We start from the raw sequence: 19,824 nt of genomic DNA, 5'->3' as shown, positions 1-19,824 counted from the left end.
AGAATGATAAATGTGACATAAGTAGTGTGTAAAAGGACACTTAAACCAGTCATAATGATTTCTCAACAATGTTTTGAGTTTGTCCGAATTTTTGTAGATAAATACCGGATTCAACCCCCTAGGGAGCTATGAATATTAACATATTACAACAGAGATGAAGAAATTTTAGAGAAGGTAATGTAGAAGTCGAGGCATCCAACTCTACATTTTCTTCTCTTAAATGTTTTTCATCTCTGTTGTAGTATGTTCATATTAACAGCTCCCTAGGGGGTTAAATCCAGTTCTTTTCTACAAAAATTTGAACAAACTCAAAATATTGTTGATAAATTCACCTGGTCCAAGGTGAAGTATAAAAATTTTAAAAAAAATAAATGAAGGCGTTGCCTAGTGTGTAGGTGAAATAATTCAATCATATGAATCTCACCCGCAAAAATAAAGGTTTCAGCTCTTTAACTTCACAAACGTCAACAGATGGAAGAATCGAAGGAATATAGATGTTCATTTGAACATCTATATAACATTCACAATTCTGCCTATATTTATAGGCAGAATTGTGAATGTTACAGTGTGTAAAGTGGCCACTTAAATCCGCCAATGACAGGTCATAAGCCCTGTGGATGCCTAGACCTCTACATTCCCTTCTCTAAAGTATTCTTCATCTCTGTTGTAATATGTTAATAATGATTTATCTCTCTGTTGCAATAAATGCCAATCTTCATATTTCCCTTACTCGCACTCAATTTTACATATAAAACCATTGGTGCATTAAACATTTTGAAGTTAAGGTGATCAGTCTTACGCTTTAGGTACCGATATACCGGTGCAAAGGTAATTGACATTGCAATAATTAACTTTAAAATAAATATTTTACTTTGATCCTGCCAGGATTCGAACCTAGTGTGTAACGCGTGTTTCCGACTCGATGACTACCCTCAGTTACAAATCCTGAAAAGGGAAATCGAGTGGAGATAAGTCCAACTCGTAGGGTAGTGATTGACGCGTTCGACTATCATGCTAGAGGTCCTGGGACTCCAAGCCCCGTATTGCAATGGGAAGTTAATATGTATCTTCAATTTTATCTACAAAGTAAAATAACGTTTTCTGTTTGAAAAATATTAAATGCATGCATTAAAAAAAAAAAAGTTCAATTACAGGTTACTGACAAGGATACTTTAAAGTCTCATACAAATATACACATTTTCGTACCTAAGTATTGATTTTACTTCATACCGTCTCGATATGTACCTACATATGAAGATAGCGGTTGTAATCGCGGCTCTGGGTTCGATTCCTGATAGGGTGGACGTGAAATATTGATTCTAAATGTGATTCTAGGCTGCAATTAAAGTATCGACGCAGTACCCTATATACCACTGGGTGCGGATGGCGAAGAAAATAATGTATAGTGGTATTGTAAAAATAAAATTAAAATAATAGTGGCATGCGTAGGCTTCCAAATCAATACCGATATTATTTTGATATATTTAAAACAGACACAACTTATGTTAGCATCCAATAGTTAATCATTCGTAATACATAATAAACAAGTGAGATTGTCATTAAGCTACTCATTAAATCAATAATGTTTGCGTTTCACACGAACTCGGTACAAAATGCTACCTAATTACTAATTACCAACAATGGATACTCATAAATAACACCAACTAATTGGTTTATTTAACCTTTACACAGTCAAACAGGGTTGCAAATAACCGATTTTGCGGTAAATAAAATATTTTTAATCTTGAACGATATTAACTAGAAAAGAAATAAAAAATATTTTTTTTTTGTAGGAAATGTGGAGTTTGGTCATTTTTAGGGCCTAGGACCTGCCATTAAACGTTTTTTTGATACTTTTTTTGTATTTATTTACTAACGCCCAAAGGGCTTTTTCATATACCAGAGGTTATTTATTTATTTATTTTATTCATTAACGCCCAAAAGGCATTTACAAAAAATAAAAATGAAATGCATTCTAACATACTAAATAATAAACAGAATATACAGAAAAAAATTGTGAAATTAGTTAAAAAGGATACGATAAAAAGTTTTACAAAGTAAAAAAAAAAAAAAACAATAATAACAAAGGTATGCAAGAAACAGTAAGCATATAAACAAAAAATGCAAAGATATAAGCTTATGACATAAATTCTGTAAAGCAAACAATAAATAAAGTGTTGCGGTAAACAAGCAAGCATATATTATCACGAAAAAATAAGAAATAAAAATATGTATCTATGAAATGCGTATTTGCTAATACTACAATGCAATTTGATATAATAGTAAAAAATAAAAAACAAGTATAAGGTAATAAAAATAAACAAGTATTTTTTTTAATTTATGAAATTAAATTGTCAATAATAGTTTGACGAGCAGCTACAAATAAAGTAATATAAACAAATTACAAATACAGTAGACGCTCTCTTAACCGGCACCGCTTTAACCGGCCTCTTTTGGAGTAATCTGTGGCTTTTTCCTGTACATATTTTTTACAGTTTGTGAAATGTTAATTTTTAATGTGTGAGTTTCTAAAGCAGAATAAAAGTTCTGTTTTCTTAGTGTTTTGAAAAAAATATGTTTTTTTTTCTTCCTTGCGAAAGTGTTTTTTTTTAATGTGTTTTTCACTACCTTCTCTTTAACCGGCTTTTTCGCTATCTGGCCCTGGGTCCGGTCTACTGTATTCGGTCTACTGTATAAAAATACAATTTTAAATGAAAAAATAAATACATATAAATAAAACATATGGAAATACTAGTAACTAAATTATTTAACTTTTTTTTTTACGAATAATTGGTTCTGGAAGTTTGATAAAGTTATAGCATATACATATATTTTTTGGCCATCAGTGTGTTTGTTCCCGAGAGAGTGTATTCTCAGGAACAGAGAATTAATGTGCGAATTTGACTTGGATGGATTAATAACTCTAAAAAAAATATGATGCCTTATGTCTATTAGGCACATTAAACTAGGATACATGTGATTAAATCTCAATATTTTACTAAATTCAGAAAAAAAACAAAATGATTGGAGTTTTTTTTTGCAAAAATACATAAAAAATACACGTAAGTCTCGATAAACCGGTTTTTTAAGCAATTCGTCATTGGGTACTTAAAACATAACTTATTTAAACATATCCACGCCGCGTCGGCCGCAAGCGCCCTTAACATCTCCTATATTCCTAGCAATTATCAGGATATTTGGCAATCCGGATTACTGGCGTTCGGATAAACGGAGTTCTACTGTATGTAAAAGCTCTATCTGCCAACAAACTAACTTATTTTTAAATCGACAAGTACTTATATATCTTGACCAACCACACTTGTCTGTTTTTTGTAAGTTAAAAAATATTTTTTTATAATTTTTCAACTAACAAAATGGTACAGAAAGGGTTACACCCGTGGATTTTGTGTAGAAATTATTAACAGTAATTAAAATTACAAATACTAATCATAGCCAAATCATTAAACAGGCTAATTAGTTAACAACAGAAGATCGATGTTTTAACACCAAATTTTCAAAACATGGCGTGTCTTAAGAAAATTCATAGACGAAAAAACACATCTACGCCAATAGAAAAGATACATAAATATCATCATTATCAATGTAAATAAATAAATAAATTATTACCGCACCCAGTAGCGCATAGGGCACTGCATTGGTACTACAATCGCAGAAGATCTTGATCATTTTTCTTACACGTCAATCAGTCTTACGTTTCAGGTAACCAGTCCAGGTGAAATATTCTTGTGTGAAAACACCCTTTTTAAATAAATATTTAATATCAATGTGAAGAGTTGTTTAAAACTCTACGAGCTCTTGATGTAAGGCAATCTCATATAATATTTTTTTTTATTGAAACCAATAAACCCTGGGATACCCTAGACAGGGTACACCATGCACACGAAACACGAAGTTCTGTGAGGAATGACTTCATGATGCCTAGAGCGCGTGTAGCGGTGTTTCAAAGATCTTTTATTTTTACGGGACCAAAGCTATATAACTTAGTGCCTTACCTCGGGAAAAACGACAGTAGAACATGTTTTGGGGAAAAAATGGCAATTGGTTGATAAACATGGGAAGCAAAGAGTCAGAAAATTTGTTGACAATTATAACTTAATTTGCACTTATTATATACATAGTTATATATTACGTACACATTTATTATATTATATACATCCTTATTTTATTATACACATACTTATAGATTTATTTATTATTAATTATGTTTGTCAATGCTTCTTTCTTTTTTCTTTAAATGTTTTAAACTACTCTTTTATTGTAATATTTAAACCTTATAAATTGTATACATGGACAATGTCCGTTAATAAATAAATAAATAAATAAATAATACTTTTATAATGTTTGTATTATTTTTCTTTATACAGAATAATGTTCCCTCACTGGGGTGTCCCGTGCCGAGGGAAACATTTTTCAAAAAGTTAAACATGCCTCCAGTTTCAGTGCTGCAGAGCAGCGTTTATTTTATAATTAAAAAAAATACATACAAGAATTTGTTACCCACTAAGTCTAAAGACTTTATTGCATTTATTTTATTTATATTTTACAAATTTATTTATAAACAGGCACTATAAAGTATCTAGAAGATATTAATTCAGTTCTTTTTTTTTCATTTGAAGATCTTTCATGTTAATGATGGTTAAATTAGTTATTTAACAAAGTCAACATAATAATAAATAAAAATCCTAATTAATCTATTAAACCTAACTATTATTAACATAATGAGCAATATAAACTAAAATAATCATAAAAAAACATAACCAATTTATAAAGACCTGTAGACCAAATTTCATATACAGTACACAAATTTTACCTATTTGTCTTGATCCACTGATCGATCCGTGCGCAACTCACCTCCACTATCCATATATAAATATATATACAAAAAAATATATATACAAATATATATATATATATATATAAATAAAAAAAATTAAAAAGTAATATAAACATCATTAAGAAATAAAGGATAAGCACACTTATGTTTTACACAAAATATATATACAAAAATTTAAATAGTGGAATGTTAGCATAAAATAATTTTCAATATAAAGCCTTGCTACATATTAGCCATTGAGTTATTTTTTTCTAAAATGTTTTGTCAACAATGATTTTTTTTAACAAATTGTCTTATCACGAACAGAAAATTATAAATAGTTTTACCAAATTCAAGCAAAAAACATTTATGTATTGACCTTCATTGATTATTCCTTTTTACCATTAAACATAAAAAAATATTTATTTATTTTTCTTTCATTACAATATTTTATTTACATTATTTTAGTTAGCAACTTTAAAACTTTGTTGTATCATTCTCATCACTATGTTTTACAAAAATAAAGTTTTAAATACCTTTATTATATTTATTGAAAATGACTTATTTTGTGTTTTGGTTATTAATATTAAATTCACACCTAGCAAAAAAAAGGTTGTCTCTTTTTGAGTGTGGTATTCCGTTAAATTTTTTCTTACTTTTACCTCAACATGTATTTCTCTTGTGTCTCTTTAAATTTTTGTATCATCTTGAAGTGAATATTGCATATTAAATTTTAAATAAGCTACACCACTGTTTTTCAACCTGTGGGTCGCGGTTGCGTTTCCCCCAAACAGGGCAAACAAAAAAGGGGAACGGAAGTGGCCAGCTACTGATTTAAGGGGATCGCGAATTAAAAAAGAGTGAAAAACACCGAGCTATACCAATCTCTAATAAATCAATAAAGCATAACACACAGCCTTAGTTCCGGGTAGGTTCTTGATAGTTGGTATAATTTTTCGGGTGTCTAATGGGATGTACGTAATGTGCACTAAATAGGTTGTAAAACAAATTTATGAGTGAATAGTTGAATGGTTAAATTGATTAAACACAAAATCTTAAATAGGACAGTGCTTTAACCAGCGGGTTTCAATTTTCGCATGATTTGTTCCTGCGTGAAAATTCTTAAGGCTGAAAAAACGCCCGAAAAGTAAGAAAAGCATACGATTTTTCCATTTAAAAAACCGTTTTTGACAGATTCAACAGACACGCGTTAAAACCTTAATATTGAGAAAGAGAAGCGGATTTTTTCAATGCTGAGATTACTAGTTTTAGACTCTTACTCTCTATCTTAGACTTATTCGTCTTTGTTTACAATTGTTTTTATGGATTATATGTTGGACCTTAATAATCCATTGGGATTTTTAAAAAAAACATGTTTATCTAATTACCTAATAATATAATTTATTTGTTTATTTATTTATTTTTTTAAATTTTTTATTTATTTTTATTCCAGTAAAATGGCTATAAAATGCAGAGCCAATTCTACCATATAAACATAAACATACATATAAATATAAACAAAAATATAACAATAAACATAAATATAACGATAAACATAAAATAAAATTTTATATTGCAGCACTTATGGTGGTCTTAACATATCGCGCCATCGCTCGAACAACGGCGATTGGATACACTCTGCAGTGGCTTGGAGAATTTCGTTATTACAGTTTTTTAGGCGTTCCCATAGGCTCCAGGCTCTTTGGCGAAGCAGGGCAGCGAAGGTGTTTATTCGTCCAGCTGTAAACATTTCAGAGGCACTGCAGTACCTAGGCAATCCGAATAATTGTCTGAATGAGTTGTTATACGTGATCCTTAATTTATTTCACGCTCCTTGCGTATAGTTGTTCCAAAGTTCCGCTGTATACATGGACGTCAAATACGAAGTAAATATGATTATTTAACTTTTTGTACATAATGTTATTTGTACATTGGCGGGCTTATTGCCGAATGGCAATTTCTTCCAACCAACCAACCAATAAAATAAAAGTTTTATTTTTATAATTCAAGTTACAGAAAATATTCAATAGAAAATAAAGATTAAAAAGCTAAAGACATATAAAAATAGATATAAACGTATTTGTTTATGAATTACCTTAAATCAAAACTATTACTCAATGGAAAAAGGAAAAAAGAGGAAAAAGGAAAGGAGGAGTGATTAAGTGGTGTAGTGGTCAAGATGCTCGACTCACACACGGAAGGTTCTGGGTTCGATTCCCGGAGAGAACACAAAAAAATAAATGTGATTTTTCTCAAGCCTGGGTGTTTTGTGATTCACCACTGTAATTGGGCCTCCTGGCCTGTTGTGGTGCAAAATTAATGTCTAAAAAAATGTATAAAAAATGTATAAGGCAGAGAAAGGAGATGTTTCTTCAGACGTGATTTAAACAGATGTAATGTAGTAACATCTTTGATGGAGGGTGGGAGATGATTCCACAGTCGATCCGCATGGACACTATATGAGTTAGAGAAGAAAGAGTAATTGTGGATGGGTATTAAGAGAGTGCCTTGAGTATGAGAATTTATGCACATTGCAATTGGCAGTAGTGCTGTATTGTACATTTAAATAAAATATAAATATTACAATGGGAAGTTAACAGAGTTATTAGAGGTTCCTGGATCGATTCTCGGTGAGAATACAAAAAAAAAACAAAATATTAATTTTCAAGCCTGGGTGTTTTTTGCTGCATTTCCTGGCTTGCAGTTGTACAAAAAATGCTCATAACAGAATTAACAGTACGAAATTGTGAATATTGCATGGTATTTTTTCAATTACAGGTTACCGAGGAAGATATTTAAAGTTTTTGTGTAAAGTTTTTTATTTTATTTATATACATACGTTTGAATCCCTGTATTTAGTAGCCTTATGTTTAATGTACAAGGCTAGGGTACTAGGAAAAATTCGTTATTTTTTATATTGGAAACGGGATTTTTGATCACTGATTTTGGTTTATTACATCATTGTTGCAAAGCCCAAGAACAATGAAGCGTGATAACTACTTATAACTACAGTGTGGATATCTGTTAAGGATATTCCACCTTTCCTGCATTCTGCTTCAAGATTATGGCGTTGTAGACTGAAAAATAGGCACTGAAATAACAGATGTTCGATACTCTGTGAAGAAATATCATCGCATGGACAATAGTAATCATTCCTTAATTTAAACCTTTATAGGTACTTCTTATAGCTCCGTGTCCGGTAAAGATTTGGGTCGTTTCGAAAGTACTTTGGTGACGACAGAAGTTTGCTGCATCAGCCAGCGTTGATATTTTTTTTTTTAAGTATTTGAGGTTGGATGAACAAATAACTGCAAAAAAAGCGCTTGATAGATTTTTTACACAAGTCCCGGACCTAAAACACCTATACCATGCACTGGCAAATTCTGAGTTGAGTTATGGTCTAATTGGATGTGAAGCTTGCGCAAAAACCATCATTGAACCGGTAACAATTGCCCAGAAATCTTTAGTCCTAGTAATTAAAAAAAAAACATTGCGCTTTCCGAGTGACTTTCTCTTCAAATAATTCAGAGTACTTAATATTATTCAACAGTGTACATATATTGAGAACGGCAGTGATTACACACATACAAATACCCAATCGTCAAGCGTAACCACAATACTCGTACAAGATACTGCAATAGGAATCTAATACTAAGAGAAGGGTGACCCCTTCTCACACTCACCTTCGACACTGTTTTGGCATCGAGGCAATACCATTGGCGGGGGTGTTGTCGAGATAAAAAAGTGTTAACCTCGCTCGTTCATGACATTGGTCTTAGGGAGTCGGAGAGGTTGATGCGTGTCACGGATCGGAGATTCTTACTGGACGGTGAAAATAAAATATTAAAAAAAAAAAACAACAAATAGCAATCATGAAGTTTCGCCTATATCAATTAAATTGTGTATCTTTTATAAATGTATGTATGTGTATGCGCATAGGTATATATATGTGTGTATATATGAATGTGTGTATACAAGTAAGTTTATATTTTATTTGCCTGTTCTTTCTTTGTAATAAACGAGCTGAACCCGGAAATGCTTTGCTATTGCTAGATTTGAGTTCTGGCTAAAAAGATTAAATGAACACAATCGAAAGTTTGATATCAATTATTGTATTTGGTCCAATTATTATTTTTGTGTTTCGGTTTACATAAATTGTGAGAACAAAGAATTTTAACAAATAGGTGTTCAAATATTGTTTTCCTGTCACTGTCTTGCAGATGCCTCCCCGATACTGTGCGAAAAAGACGACGGCATGTCAGACCTTTTGTTAGAATCGACAAAATCGACATTTTGCTCTACCGTTTTCCGCACCTCAAAACTGAACCAATTTTGTAATTTTTTTAGACAGAGTATCAGAATAAAATTTTTCTGTATCGGTATGTTTTGCGTTTTTTAAAAATAGTTATATTTGTATACCGTGCGCCGAGCGCCAGAAGACAGCAGATAAAACTGTGCTTTTTACAGGTTTGGATGTTCCCATAGTAAATACTTTTTTATAAACGAAACAATATAGGGATACGCCAATGGTAAATATCTATAATGTGTAAAAAAGAGCTCTGCGCTGGTTTGGACATGTAGAGCGAATGGACAACGAAAGAACAGCTAAAAATATTTACAATGCGAATGTTCATGGATGCAGAAATAGAGGAGGACCGTGGAAGACATGGCATGACCAAATCTAACAAATACTTGAAAAAGGACATGGTAAAAGTCGGAATAATGGCACGCGTGCATGAGAAGATTTATTAATGCAGAGGAAGCGAGATCTGAATGAAAAGATAGAGTGATGTGGCGTTCTATCCTCTCTGTCTACCCTTACGGGGAAGCGGCGTGATAGTTTGTTGTTGTTATTGTAAAAAAAACATTTCTCTAGTGCCATAATTCAGAGAGAAAATACGTGAATAGGTTTGTATGAAGAAAAGTGAGACCGCGTTTCCTCTTAAGATTAAACAAAACTAATACCCGTATGCAGAGACCAACCTTAAGGTGAGGAAAGTACATTCTATTGTCTTCACCTTCGGGTTATTCTCTGCATTTGAAATTAGAATGAACTTTCCTCACCTTAAGTTTTGTCTCTGCATACGGGTATAAGTATACTTAAAAATCTTTAGTAAAAACCGTTCGGATAAACGTAAAAAGATGTTGTAATTTTTCATTGGTAAGTAGGTACTTGTTTATGATTGAATTCCAAATCTGAAAGTAATATGTAGATATTTAAATATTGCATTTAAGTAGGTACCTACCTAAGTACTTATTTATGTTTGAATTCGAAAACATAAAATAATCTATTATTTTCAAATAAAGAATTCTTTTAGCAAATGTAAAACTCTGCTCAGGGATGCACTTTAGTAAGGAATGCGATTTTCAAAAATGTATCGAATGTTAGTTGATATTATTTTAGTATAACCAAAAATCCAGTTAAAAGAAATAAATGGATAGAAATTATATGGAATTCAATAAAATAATCTGATTAGGATAAGCTTAGACTAAATTTGAAATGGCGTAATCTGCCGGTCTAAAAGTTATTATATTTTAGTTACATAATTAAATAAAATAAAAAAATAAATAAATAAAATAAAACTTTTAAGTATATTTTTTAACAGAAATACTTTAAAAAATATTGTTTTTATATCTAATTATAATGTCTAATTTATGTTTTTTTATTGCGCAATTTAAAAAAAACATTCGTTTTAAAATGGCAAAATCGTATGATTTCCTAATTTTGCGCTTGTTTTACCAGACTACAGCCTTAATACGTTCTTTCAAAATATTGAACACTCGGCGCGATAAATGAGAGATGTCTCTGAGCAAAATTCGTACGGATTTTGGGTATATTTCGAATACAACAGATGTACAGGTTAAATGAATATAAATAAAATCTATTAAAAAATGTGTACGTAGTAGGGCCTGCCATCCAATAATATGTATTCTCTAAATTATGCTACAATAATGCGACGACAGTTTAAACTATATAAAGAATAAATATATTTTATATTAAAATAAAAGAAATACGGAAAAAATCAAGGAGACAGTGGGAAGAAAAAGAAGAATATTTATAAGGAGTGGTAAAGGATGATTGAAGGAAAGTAGGAGTGGAAAATTGCATTTGATGTAATGATTGAGAGCAAGAAAAGTGACAAAGTTCTCTGTTATTCTGAATCGAGCCTATTAGTTCTCTTCTGTACGTATTAAATGGAGTGTTAAATATATCAAGACTATTAAAATTCTTGTTAAATGCTTCACATATACGGGGATGGTAGAATATATTTATAAATGTATGTATTTAAAAAAATGTAAAACGGACTCCCTCTCTAAACTCGAGTTTTAAATCTATTAGAGAGGTAGAAACGTTATTATTATTTATGCATGTATTAACCGTTTTGTAATTTTACACTTTTTTATCAAGATTTTTGTCAATAAATATTTTTTTTAAATTCATAAATAATTTTATTATAATTAATAAGTATTTTTTTCCTAAGCTATTCCATATTCGGAACATCTCTACTCATATAAAGACGAAGTAGTAAAAGTTCTATTGATTTAAGAATAATGGATTGGACAGGAAAGTTACGAGTATCATATCATATTTTTTAAATTTCATTTTAAAATAAGCACAAGCATAATTTTAATTAAAAATTTCATAATTATAGTATCTTTACTTAGTGGTGCATAGGGCACTGCACTAAATATGATGATGATGATAGTAATAGTTTAGACAGGTAAATATAAAATACACCCTAGTTGCAGATTAAAAATCTAACCAAATATTGTACATACCTAATGCTAGCGAACCAAGTACTAATGGCATTATATATAACAGATTATCATCTACAATAATGTAAATAAATAAAACCCGCTGAATCACAGATGTATTTTTATTTTCCTTGACCTCAAAATATCAATCGGATCAATCGGTAGCTTTTTAACAAACTATCGTGTATCGTGATTCGTGATAACGCGAAGGTCTTTATAATATTGTAAGGCCAATTTACTATGTACAGTTGTGTTTACGAAATAATAATACATCCACCAAATTGCCACAATATGACGAATTGAGAAACGCGCAGATAACAAGTAGATTTCCAACAATAACGAATATTTTTTGATTATCATAAATCATTTAAATCTTGAAAGAGTTCCAAGCAAGTCATTTAATGTATCTGTTTTAAACATATTTCAAGATAATATTTGCCAATATGATATTATAAATAGTAAAGCAATTTGTATGCTAATTTCATGTCTCTAAAGTGTTAATATGTAATCTACAATTATATGCGAAATACAAGCCGGCGAAGTACATAAAAAAATGTATTTACTAAAAACATGAATAATTGAAACTACTAAAACGCTAGTTAAATGGAAATATGATAGTTAAATTCAAGGCGAATTCATCTGAAAGCGTAAAATGTGGTTCTATTTAAAAATAACTCTGATACTGCGAAAAATTTCGCAGCAGAACATGGAAAATAGACTATTGTTTACTTTATAACGCACCTGAATCCGAAGAACGCGATCGCCAATCCTATTAGAATCCAGTAAGCAACACCATCGCGTTTAAAAATGTTGTAAATAAACCACAAAGCATAAAACCAAAAGGAAAACACTCGCGCGCGAACACTTGTGTGTTTTGACTATCACATTAAAGAAGAAATGAAGATATCATTGATAAACGAAAAATAACAACACCGCGCCCGACGCAAAACCGTGCCAGAGCGGACCGCTTCTGTCTGTTTCCGCGATTTGACAGCCGAGTCGCGCGCCGCCATCAACGAAAGTTGACATTGGTCGGTAATCGTACGATATCAGCACGCATGCGCTGACAGCTACGTAAAAAGCGCGGCAAGCGCATGTGCGTCTTAATGTTGCCAGCAGGTGGCAGATTATTAATTTTTATCAGCCTACATACAACACTAAAAACAAACTATTTTTGCGAATAAAATGAACGAAAAATTTGTGTTTGTTTGTACTCAAAACGCTCAAACTTGGAAAATATTATCATTTTAGAAATTAAACTAAATATAAATTAGCTAATAAATAAATAAAAAAAGCATTTATTTTTCTTGATATTTTATGAAATTGCGCCATCTTTTTTGTACGGATAACACTGTTCTTATTTATATAATAGTTAAGAATTCTGTTTCTCTCTCATAAAATAGTATTGCTCTGTACCGATACTGGTCAATATAAATTTAATTTATATAAAACACACTTGGTAAATATGTTATCTGAACTCTAAATATATTTAAAATTACTTAAACTCTATGGATTTTTCAATTTTCTTGGCAATTTATTGCCAAATGAATTGAATTTCTGTTGTTTTATGAAATAAAATATGATCTCATGGGGGGTTCATCATTTTTTTAAATAAAATTATTCGGACAAGTAATGTATGTTGGTAAATGGTATAATCAGGTATATAAAAAAATAATTTCTAAAATTCAGATGTAGGTTTCCGGAAAAACTTTTATTAAAGAGGAAAATTTCAAACATATTTTTTTTAAATTAAAAAAGGTGAATTGACAAAATGCTATCTTGAATAAATAAATAATAAAAAAAAGGTTGTAAGCTATTTTTTTTTACTTGTGAGGGGGTCGCGTATTTAAAAAGTTGAAAAACACTGTTATAAAGAATCAAATGTGATGATAAGACTTTTTAAATTAAAAATCATGTTTAAAAATAGCAATTTTGAATCAAATAATAATCGCATTTTTAATTATTTAAAAAAAAGAAAATGAGATTAAACACGTATTTAAACTGCAAAGCGGTATACACCGGATGCGGACTATGGAAGAAGCTGGGTAGGAGTTTGTAAAAAGGATGCTAGTCTGTGACATTGAAGATTGTGAAGATCTCCATTTTCAAATTACAATTATTTTTTTTTAATTGGACGTATATGTGCAGAAAAGGTCCAACTCACTTTGGATCTTTTTTGAATTTATTGTAAAAATCGATAGAGAATATCTCATTTATATTTGAACAAAAAATATCCATCCGGCGAGATGAACACTTACGTAGTAATTCAATTTTAAAACACGGTCCTTATGCAATACTAGAATTTTACATTTTGCACAAAGAGTCTAATGATATTTGGTCTTAATGTAGTTGAAAAATGTTTTCGTATAAAAGATATGTAAAAGAAATTTTTGCATCAGGAATAGCGCAAATGCAAATATTCCATCTAATTCCTTTCCAATAAATTTCAAATACATTTGTATGTCTGCATAGGCAGACAAATAAATAAAAAAATTGCATATTTCACAGATATAATGACGTAACTAATAACTAATTAACTAATAACTTTATAACAAATTATTCATAATAAATTAATTATTCATAACTAATTATTCATAATAAAAGAAAGACTTCCATTCCGTGTGCCATCTAGACCGACAAGACAAAATCTTTTGTTTTACACTGAAAACGCGTCAACAAACTATTTTAAACAATCTACAATACCTAGAATATGCGACCAATATAACAATATATTTACCAAGGCTGATATTTTTTGTGACAATGTATGTAAATTTAGGTCAAAAATTATTGAAATTTTGAGAGAAGCAGACATTTAACATTATTATCATATAAATATTTTTTCATTTCGTCTCTTTTACATTTATTATATTGAACATAATTTAAATTATTGTATTAAGTGTAAACAATTTTTTTGGTGTGTGCATGAGTTTCTTACTCTAATATACAAAGAAATTGGCAATATATGTGTACATACTGTTTGTTTACCTAATAAAATAAATAAATAAATAAATAATAAATCCAATAAAATAATAAAATTAATGATAATCATGGTTCATTAAAAAAAAAATACAATTTCTACATACATACTTAGGTAATAGATTTTTCTGGATTTTGTCTAGTCTGCCTAACTAGTTGCAACCTGATTTAAGGCAGACATTTTTATGCAAAATAAACAATAACATTACTACCAACTACCTACTACCTATAAGTTAATTTATTATAGAGTTATACAATACTGATTTATACTATTTATTATTTAAGAGGGTTTTTGAGTAAATTTTCCGATTTTTCTCTATACAAACCCAGTAGGCAAATTTTACAAAATGTAGTTTGAACTTTTTTGCATTTAAAAATCTTAAAATCTGTTTAAGCGAAAATAATCCAGCTCCATAAATAGGCATATAACTCATAAATGAAATCTGAACAAATAAAACACCATTGGCAAGAGAAATACTATTTCCACCATTAACAATAATTTTTCAAATCAAGTAGTTATCTGTAATTTTGTATTAGGGTGATCTTATATTTCCTCAAAACTGTAATTTGACAGTTGGATCTTTGCTGCATTTATACGTCCAATTAAAAAAAAATGTTTTTGAAAAAATTTAAGATAATTGTTTTATAGTTTACCATGAGGAATGTTCTTTTGAAGTTTCACGGTCTGGTCCTGAAACACCGTGTATAATAACATAATAATAGATAGTATGATGTAATAATTGTAAACAAAACAAAGAAATGAAGTAATGGAAGGAAAAAAGAATTTGAAAGAAAGGAAAAACCCATTATATTGTTAGAGAATTGAGATTAGGGCCATTTAGCGGAAAGGACAGCTGATTTAAAGGCAGCAGGGGAAGTCCAACAAGCCTGCATATTTTTTTTGCATTTCTGTGCATGCGAATCTGGGAAGAGTGGTAAGCGTAGTTTGTGCTGTTGTTCTTGCACTGGAACATGTGTTAGAGTCCGGTGGTCCATGTTTTGCAATATTATAAAGGGAGGTGTTGTAGTTGAGTTTTGTCACTCATCGAAAGGGAATAAATAAATTAACAAATACTTTCATACGAATTTATTCATGATTGTTGTTACAATAAATTATTATTAGATTATGAGATTCACAAGAGTTTTGTGAAAATAAATAAACATGGGACAAGTGGGATAAGTCAGTAAGAGTATTTATAATGGAGTGTAATTCATAAACATTGTAGTCTAGCAAATTGGTACTCATTATACAAAATTAGAACCATAGTTAGACCTCATTTTCTTACAAAACAAATTACATATGTACATTTAATATACTCCATATTTTTTCAATACACATATATATGTGATTGATAGTTCACATTTACATAAAATATAACACAGTTTTATATAAGGACACATTAAAAAAAGAAAAACAATGAGCTTTATTAAACCAACAATGATAAGTTTGGAGGTATAAAGAATATTTCTTAAAGAAAAATAAAGGTTTACCTACCATTAGGCATTAAAAAATAAAATCATAGTTAATATTTTCTTGATTTTTGATCACCAAGCAAAATGTTACATTTTTATGTGATAATTTCTATGCAAATTCAGTATAAATTTTAGTCATAATACAGTTAAAATGTTGGCAAAAGAATTAAAATGCACTATACAAATGTTAAGAATAAACTGTATTTAATTTGTTAGTGTCACAGATTTTCTTTAGAGAAAAAAAACAATAAACAGAGATTCTAAAATAATATTATTAATTTAAATAAATTTACTTTAAAATGTAGATAAAAATCCTATATTGTTAATATAATTTTGTTAAAATTATGGGAAATGAAATGATATGGCCAAAACAATGTTATGTCAAAATTTTACTTTTCTTCTGAGAGAAAATATAATTGTAACAAATTTTAAAACAATAAAAAAGTCATCTGTTTAAATCTACATGGTAGATTTCAAGTTGAGTGATCTATAACATACAATAATGTACATATTTATAGTAGGGCCAATTTAATAGGTCACATTTGACATTTGTCGGTTTTAGCCTCATAGTGAGGTAACCTGCTTAAAAACATTGATTAAAGTTAATGAATCGATTCGGACTTCAAACATAATATATGTGAATTGAATTCAGTTACTATGAAAAAGTACTTATAGGTACTGTAATTTTATTTTGAAAATCAAAAGTCAAATCCCTGTCCCATTATTATTTTCTATCGTAAATTTAAGGAACAAAATAAGATAAGTACATAATTTAATAAAACTATCAACATTCGATTTTTCTGGGTAACATCCCTAGTGTTTTAAAAGAAAAAAGGTTCACTGATGCAACATTGTAACGAAGTTAGGAACAGAAAAAGTTTATTATGTTTAGAATGGTTTATTAGCGAAAGTAAATTACCTTTTTTTGTCATTATTACAATAAATATGTAATCGGAACTGAAAAAAGTTAAGCAATTGTGCAGTTCTTAATTCGAAAAAATAAATAATATTTTTTTACCGTCCTTACAAGGTTATATTGTTGAATTTTGATGAAGTGTCAAATGTGACCCATTAAATTGGCCCTACTATAGTAATTCATACAAATCTAAAATATTTCGTTATGAGTACTTATATAACTTCAAATGAATCATATAATTTAATCACATATTCAAAATGTTGCCAATGAGTAAGAACAGAATAAATTAAAGGAATATAAATTTGATTAATATTATTGAGAATATACATAATATGAAAAATGATAAAACAGATATTTACCAATATGATAATATTTATGAATACATCCCATTCTACACAATACATTATTATATATCTTTCAACATTGGTTCCTGGTACCTTCAAACACCACACAAATATTCTATGCACTTTTCTTTTTAATACACAGTTTGTCAAAAATACAAATTCCCAATCATTACAGAAAACATTTAATAAACACGTCTACTCTAATTAAGAGGTTTGAGTCAATACACAATATTTACAAATAATTTTTGAACAAAAAATTACACATTTTACATGATTTTTTTGATAATCATCAGAAGCTGAAAAAATATTGTTAAATGCAATTTATGAAGGTGTACTCATTGAGTCAATTTTTTCAAATCAATGAATAAAATTCAAACACCTTAAGAGTCCCCATAATATTAATAAAAACAAGCTATGTTTATAAGCCAACATATATAAGTCCATAATTGTTTTTGAATAAGGTTTTAGATAATTTCACTTAATAAATGATATTCTCATAAGGAAGGAGTGATTTTTTAAGGTTGAGCGAGGAATGATAATTTTACACAAACAAAGTAAAACATTAACATTTAAAAAATATGAAATTAGTAAAATTTGGAAGGAAAGTAGGTACCTATAAAATGTATATATTATAAAAATTCATCTATGGTTGGACATGGCAATGCTTAGATATTCTCACAAATAAAAATAATGTATAGATTAAGATGGCTGACATATTGTAATTTACATGTGTATAATTTAGTCAAATATTTTTCATTAAAAATCTAATTACATACTAAAACCTAAGTGAGGATATTTTGTCATTGTTTAAAGTTTTTTTTAAAAGCCAAAGATTTCTGAGGTTCTTAATCGTACTGAGCCAAGAAGACAATGATTTCCAAATGATTTTCAGTCTTATTAATGCTTGATGCATTCAAAAGTGATGAAGATGTTAGAAATCTAACAAGAAAACATACATCAAATAATATAATATTAAATTTGAAATTAAGTGTGATGATATAAATATTACATATAATATAAATTTGTTTATGATGTAAGTTTGATATTTTAGGGACAAATTATGCGAAAGAAAATTAATGTCAAGTAAACATGGGATTATAGAATTTAAAAATGTCTTTTGCACAGGATACAAATTTATAAACTCACTGGCAGAACACCATTTCTCTCAAATATTTTCATAAACTGATGATACAGTCTTCATATTCGGAGGATGATACTGTTATTAATTAGTCTGAATCAAAACACTCATTAAGTTTAGTTCCTGTCACAACTACGCTTTCCACCATCCAGAGTTTTAAATCACTTTTAGTAATAGAATGTCGTTACCACTGGCTTTATAGTGTCTAAATTTGACATAACACAAAAGTTAGTTGAGATTTGATAAAGAATCTAACATCAGCGAATTGAATAGAAGTGTCCTTAAAACTACACGAGGAATTTGTTAATATAAATCTTTAATTTGTTAATATTCAGCACCACTACATGTTAAATTATTTTTTAATAGTGTTTTTTAAATAGATATTTATTTTGCGTATAAGACAGGCAAAAATGAATAAATAATAAAAGCATCTACAGTTGGCATGGTGAACAGAAGTTGATTAGTTGGCGCGTGATCACGCAACACCGCTGTCAAGATGGCTACGTTTCTTGCAGTCGTTTCTAGGAGTAACATGATGATCCGGAGTTGATTTCAAAATGTCCGGTTGACCGTGGGACATAACTCGATCCTGGCTAGACGACTGGTGCGAAGACCCGAACGTCAAAGTCGCGTTTCTATCCGAGTTGAGTGTGGCGTGCGAGTTGAGTGTGTTGTGAGTGGTGTGGTAATGCGTGGAGGAGTTGAGAGTGTTGTGGTGGGTGGAGTGGGGAAGAGTAGAAGGGGAGGAATGGGCCGGAGGGACGGGTCGGGTGCGAAGGGAGCGGTGACTCCCATTTCTAGTGAGAGAGTTCATCTGTGGCGTGCCGGGCTGCGCTCGGGATAAAGCATTCTTGTAATCTGCTATCAGATGGGTCAACTCTGCCATCTGCGAAAGAAATTAAATATTATTTACATGAATGAAAATAATCAATATTCGGGATCATATAATAATCCATATGTTTTTTTTTGGGTGGTCCCGTATAGGTTGCAGGAGCTATAATCAGTTTTCACTTTGAAGGTAGTTACTGCAACCAGCGTTGCCAGCCTCCATCATGCGAAAATTGGTAGATACAGAAAAATATATCGGTAGATTCATTGGCCTATGGGCGAGGATGGCGGGGGAAGGGAAATGTATTAAATTTCCCTACCATATTTCATTACAAAATTTCGCTAAACATGAAAGTGGATTTTTTAAAAATCAATCTAAATGGCGGCCCCCTTGGACTAATGGCTGACGCTTGCCTGACACACGAACAGTTGCAGATTCGATTTCCAGTGAGAACACAATAATTGAGGCATTTTAAAAATGTTTATCGTAGTTTTAAGCTTACTTATAAAATAATAACTAATAATTACCAAATAAGGTTACTAAATTTGAGCAGAAAAC

At 30.1% G+C, this 19,824-nt stretch overlaps 2 protein-coding genes across 7 annotated transcripts in view; both read right to left on the bottom strand.

The window, feature by feature from the left end:
- The window catches only part of LOC148284658 (1-phosphatidylinositol 4,5-bisphosphate phosphodiesterase-like), an 87,344-nt gene extending 74,724 nt beyond the window's left edge, over positions 1 to 12,620 (bottom strand). Inside the window, exon 1 of one of the 3 annotated variants that reach the window (XM_088236971.1) lies at positions 12,332 to 12,620. The gene's annotated coding sequence lies outside the window, so the exon portion shown is untranslated. The remainder of the gene's footprint in view (positions 1 to 12,331) is intronic. The other 2 variants (XM_088236964.1, XM_088236979.1) reach the window with 2 other exon arrangements.
- Positions 12,621 to 15,638: 3,018 nt separating this feature from the next.
- LOC148284657 (uncharacterized protein CG43867) overlaps positions 15,639 to 19,824 on the bottom strand; it is a 650,259-nt gene continuing 646,073 nt past the window's right edge. For all 4 annotated transcript variants that reach the window (XM_088236990.1, XM_088236998.1, XM_088237015.1 and 1 more), the window contains one exon: positions 15,639 to 19,323. In XM_088236990.1, the coding sequence (XP_088093116.1) occupies positions 18,913 to 19,323 (411 nt within the window). In that variant the 3' untranslated portion in view covers positions 15,639 to 18,912. The remainder of the gene's footprint in view (positions 19,324 to 19,824) is intronic.

Source organism: Micrasema longulum, unplaced genomic scaffold (assembly GCF_059751315.1).
Source record: "Micrasema longulum isolate JH-2025_06_02 unplaced genomic scaffold, ASM5975131v1 h1tg000098l, whole genome shotgun sequence".
Classification (NCBI taxonomy): domain Eukaryota; kingdom Metazoa; phylum Arthropoda; class Insecta; order Trichoptera; family Brachycentridae; genus Micrasema; species Micrasema longulum.
The sequence above is the reverse complement of the archived record's forward strand: the minus strand, read 5'-3'. Positions and strand labels throughout refer to the sequence as shown.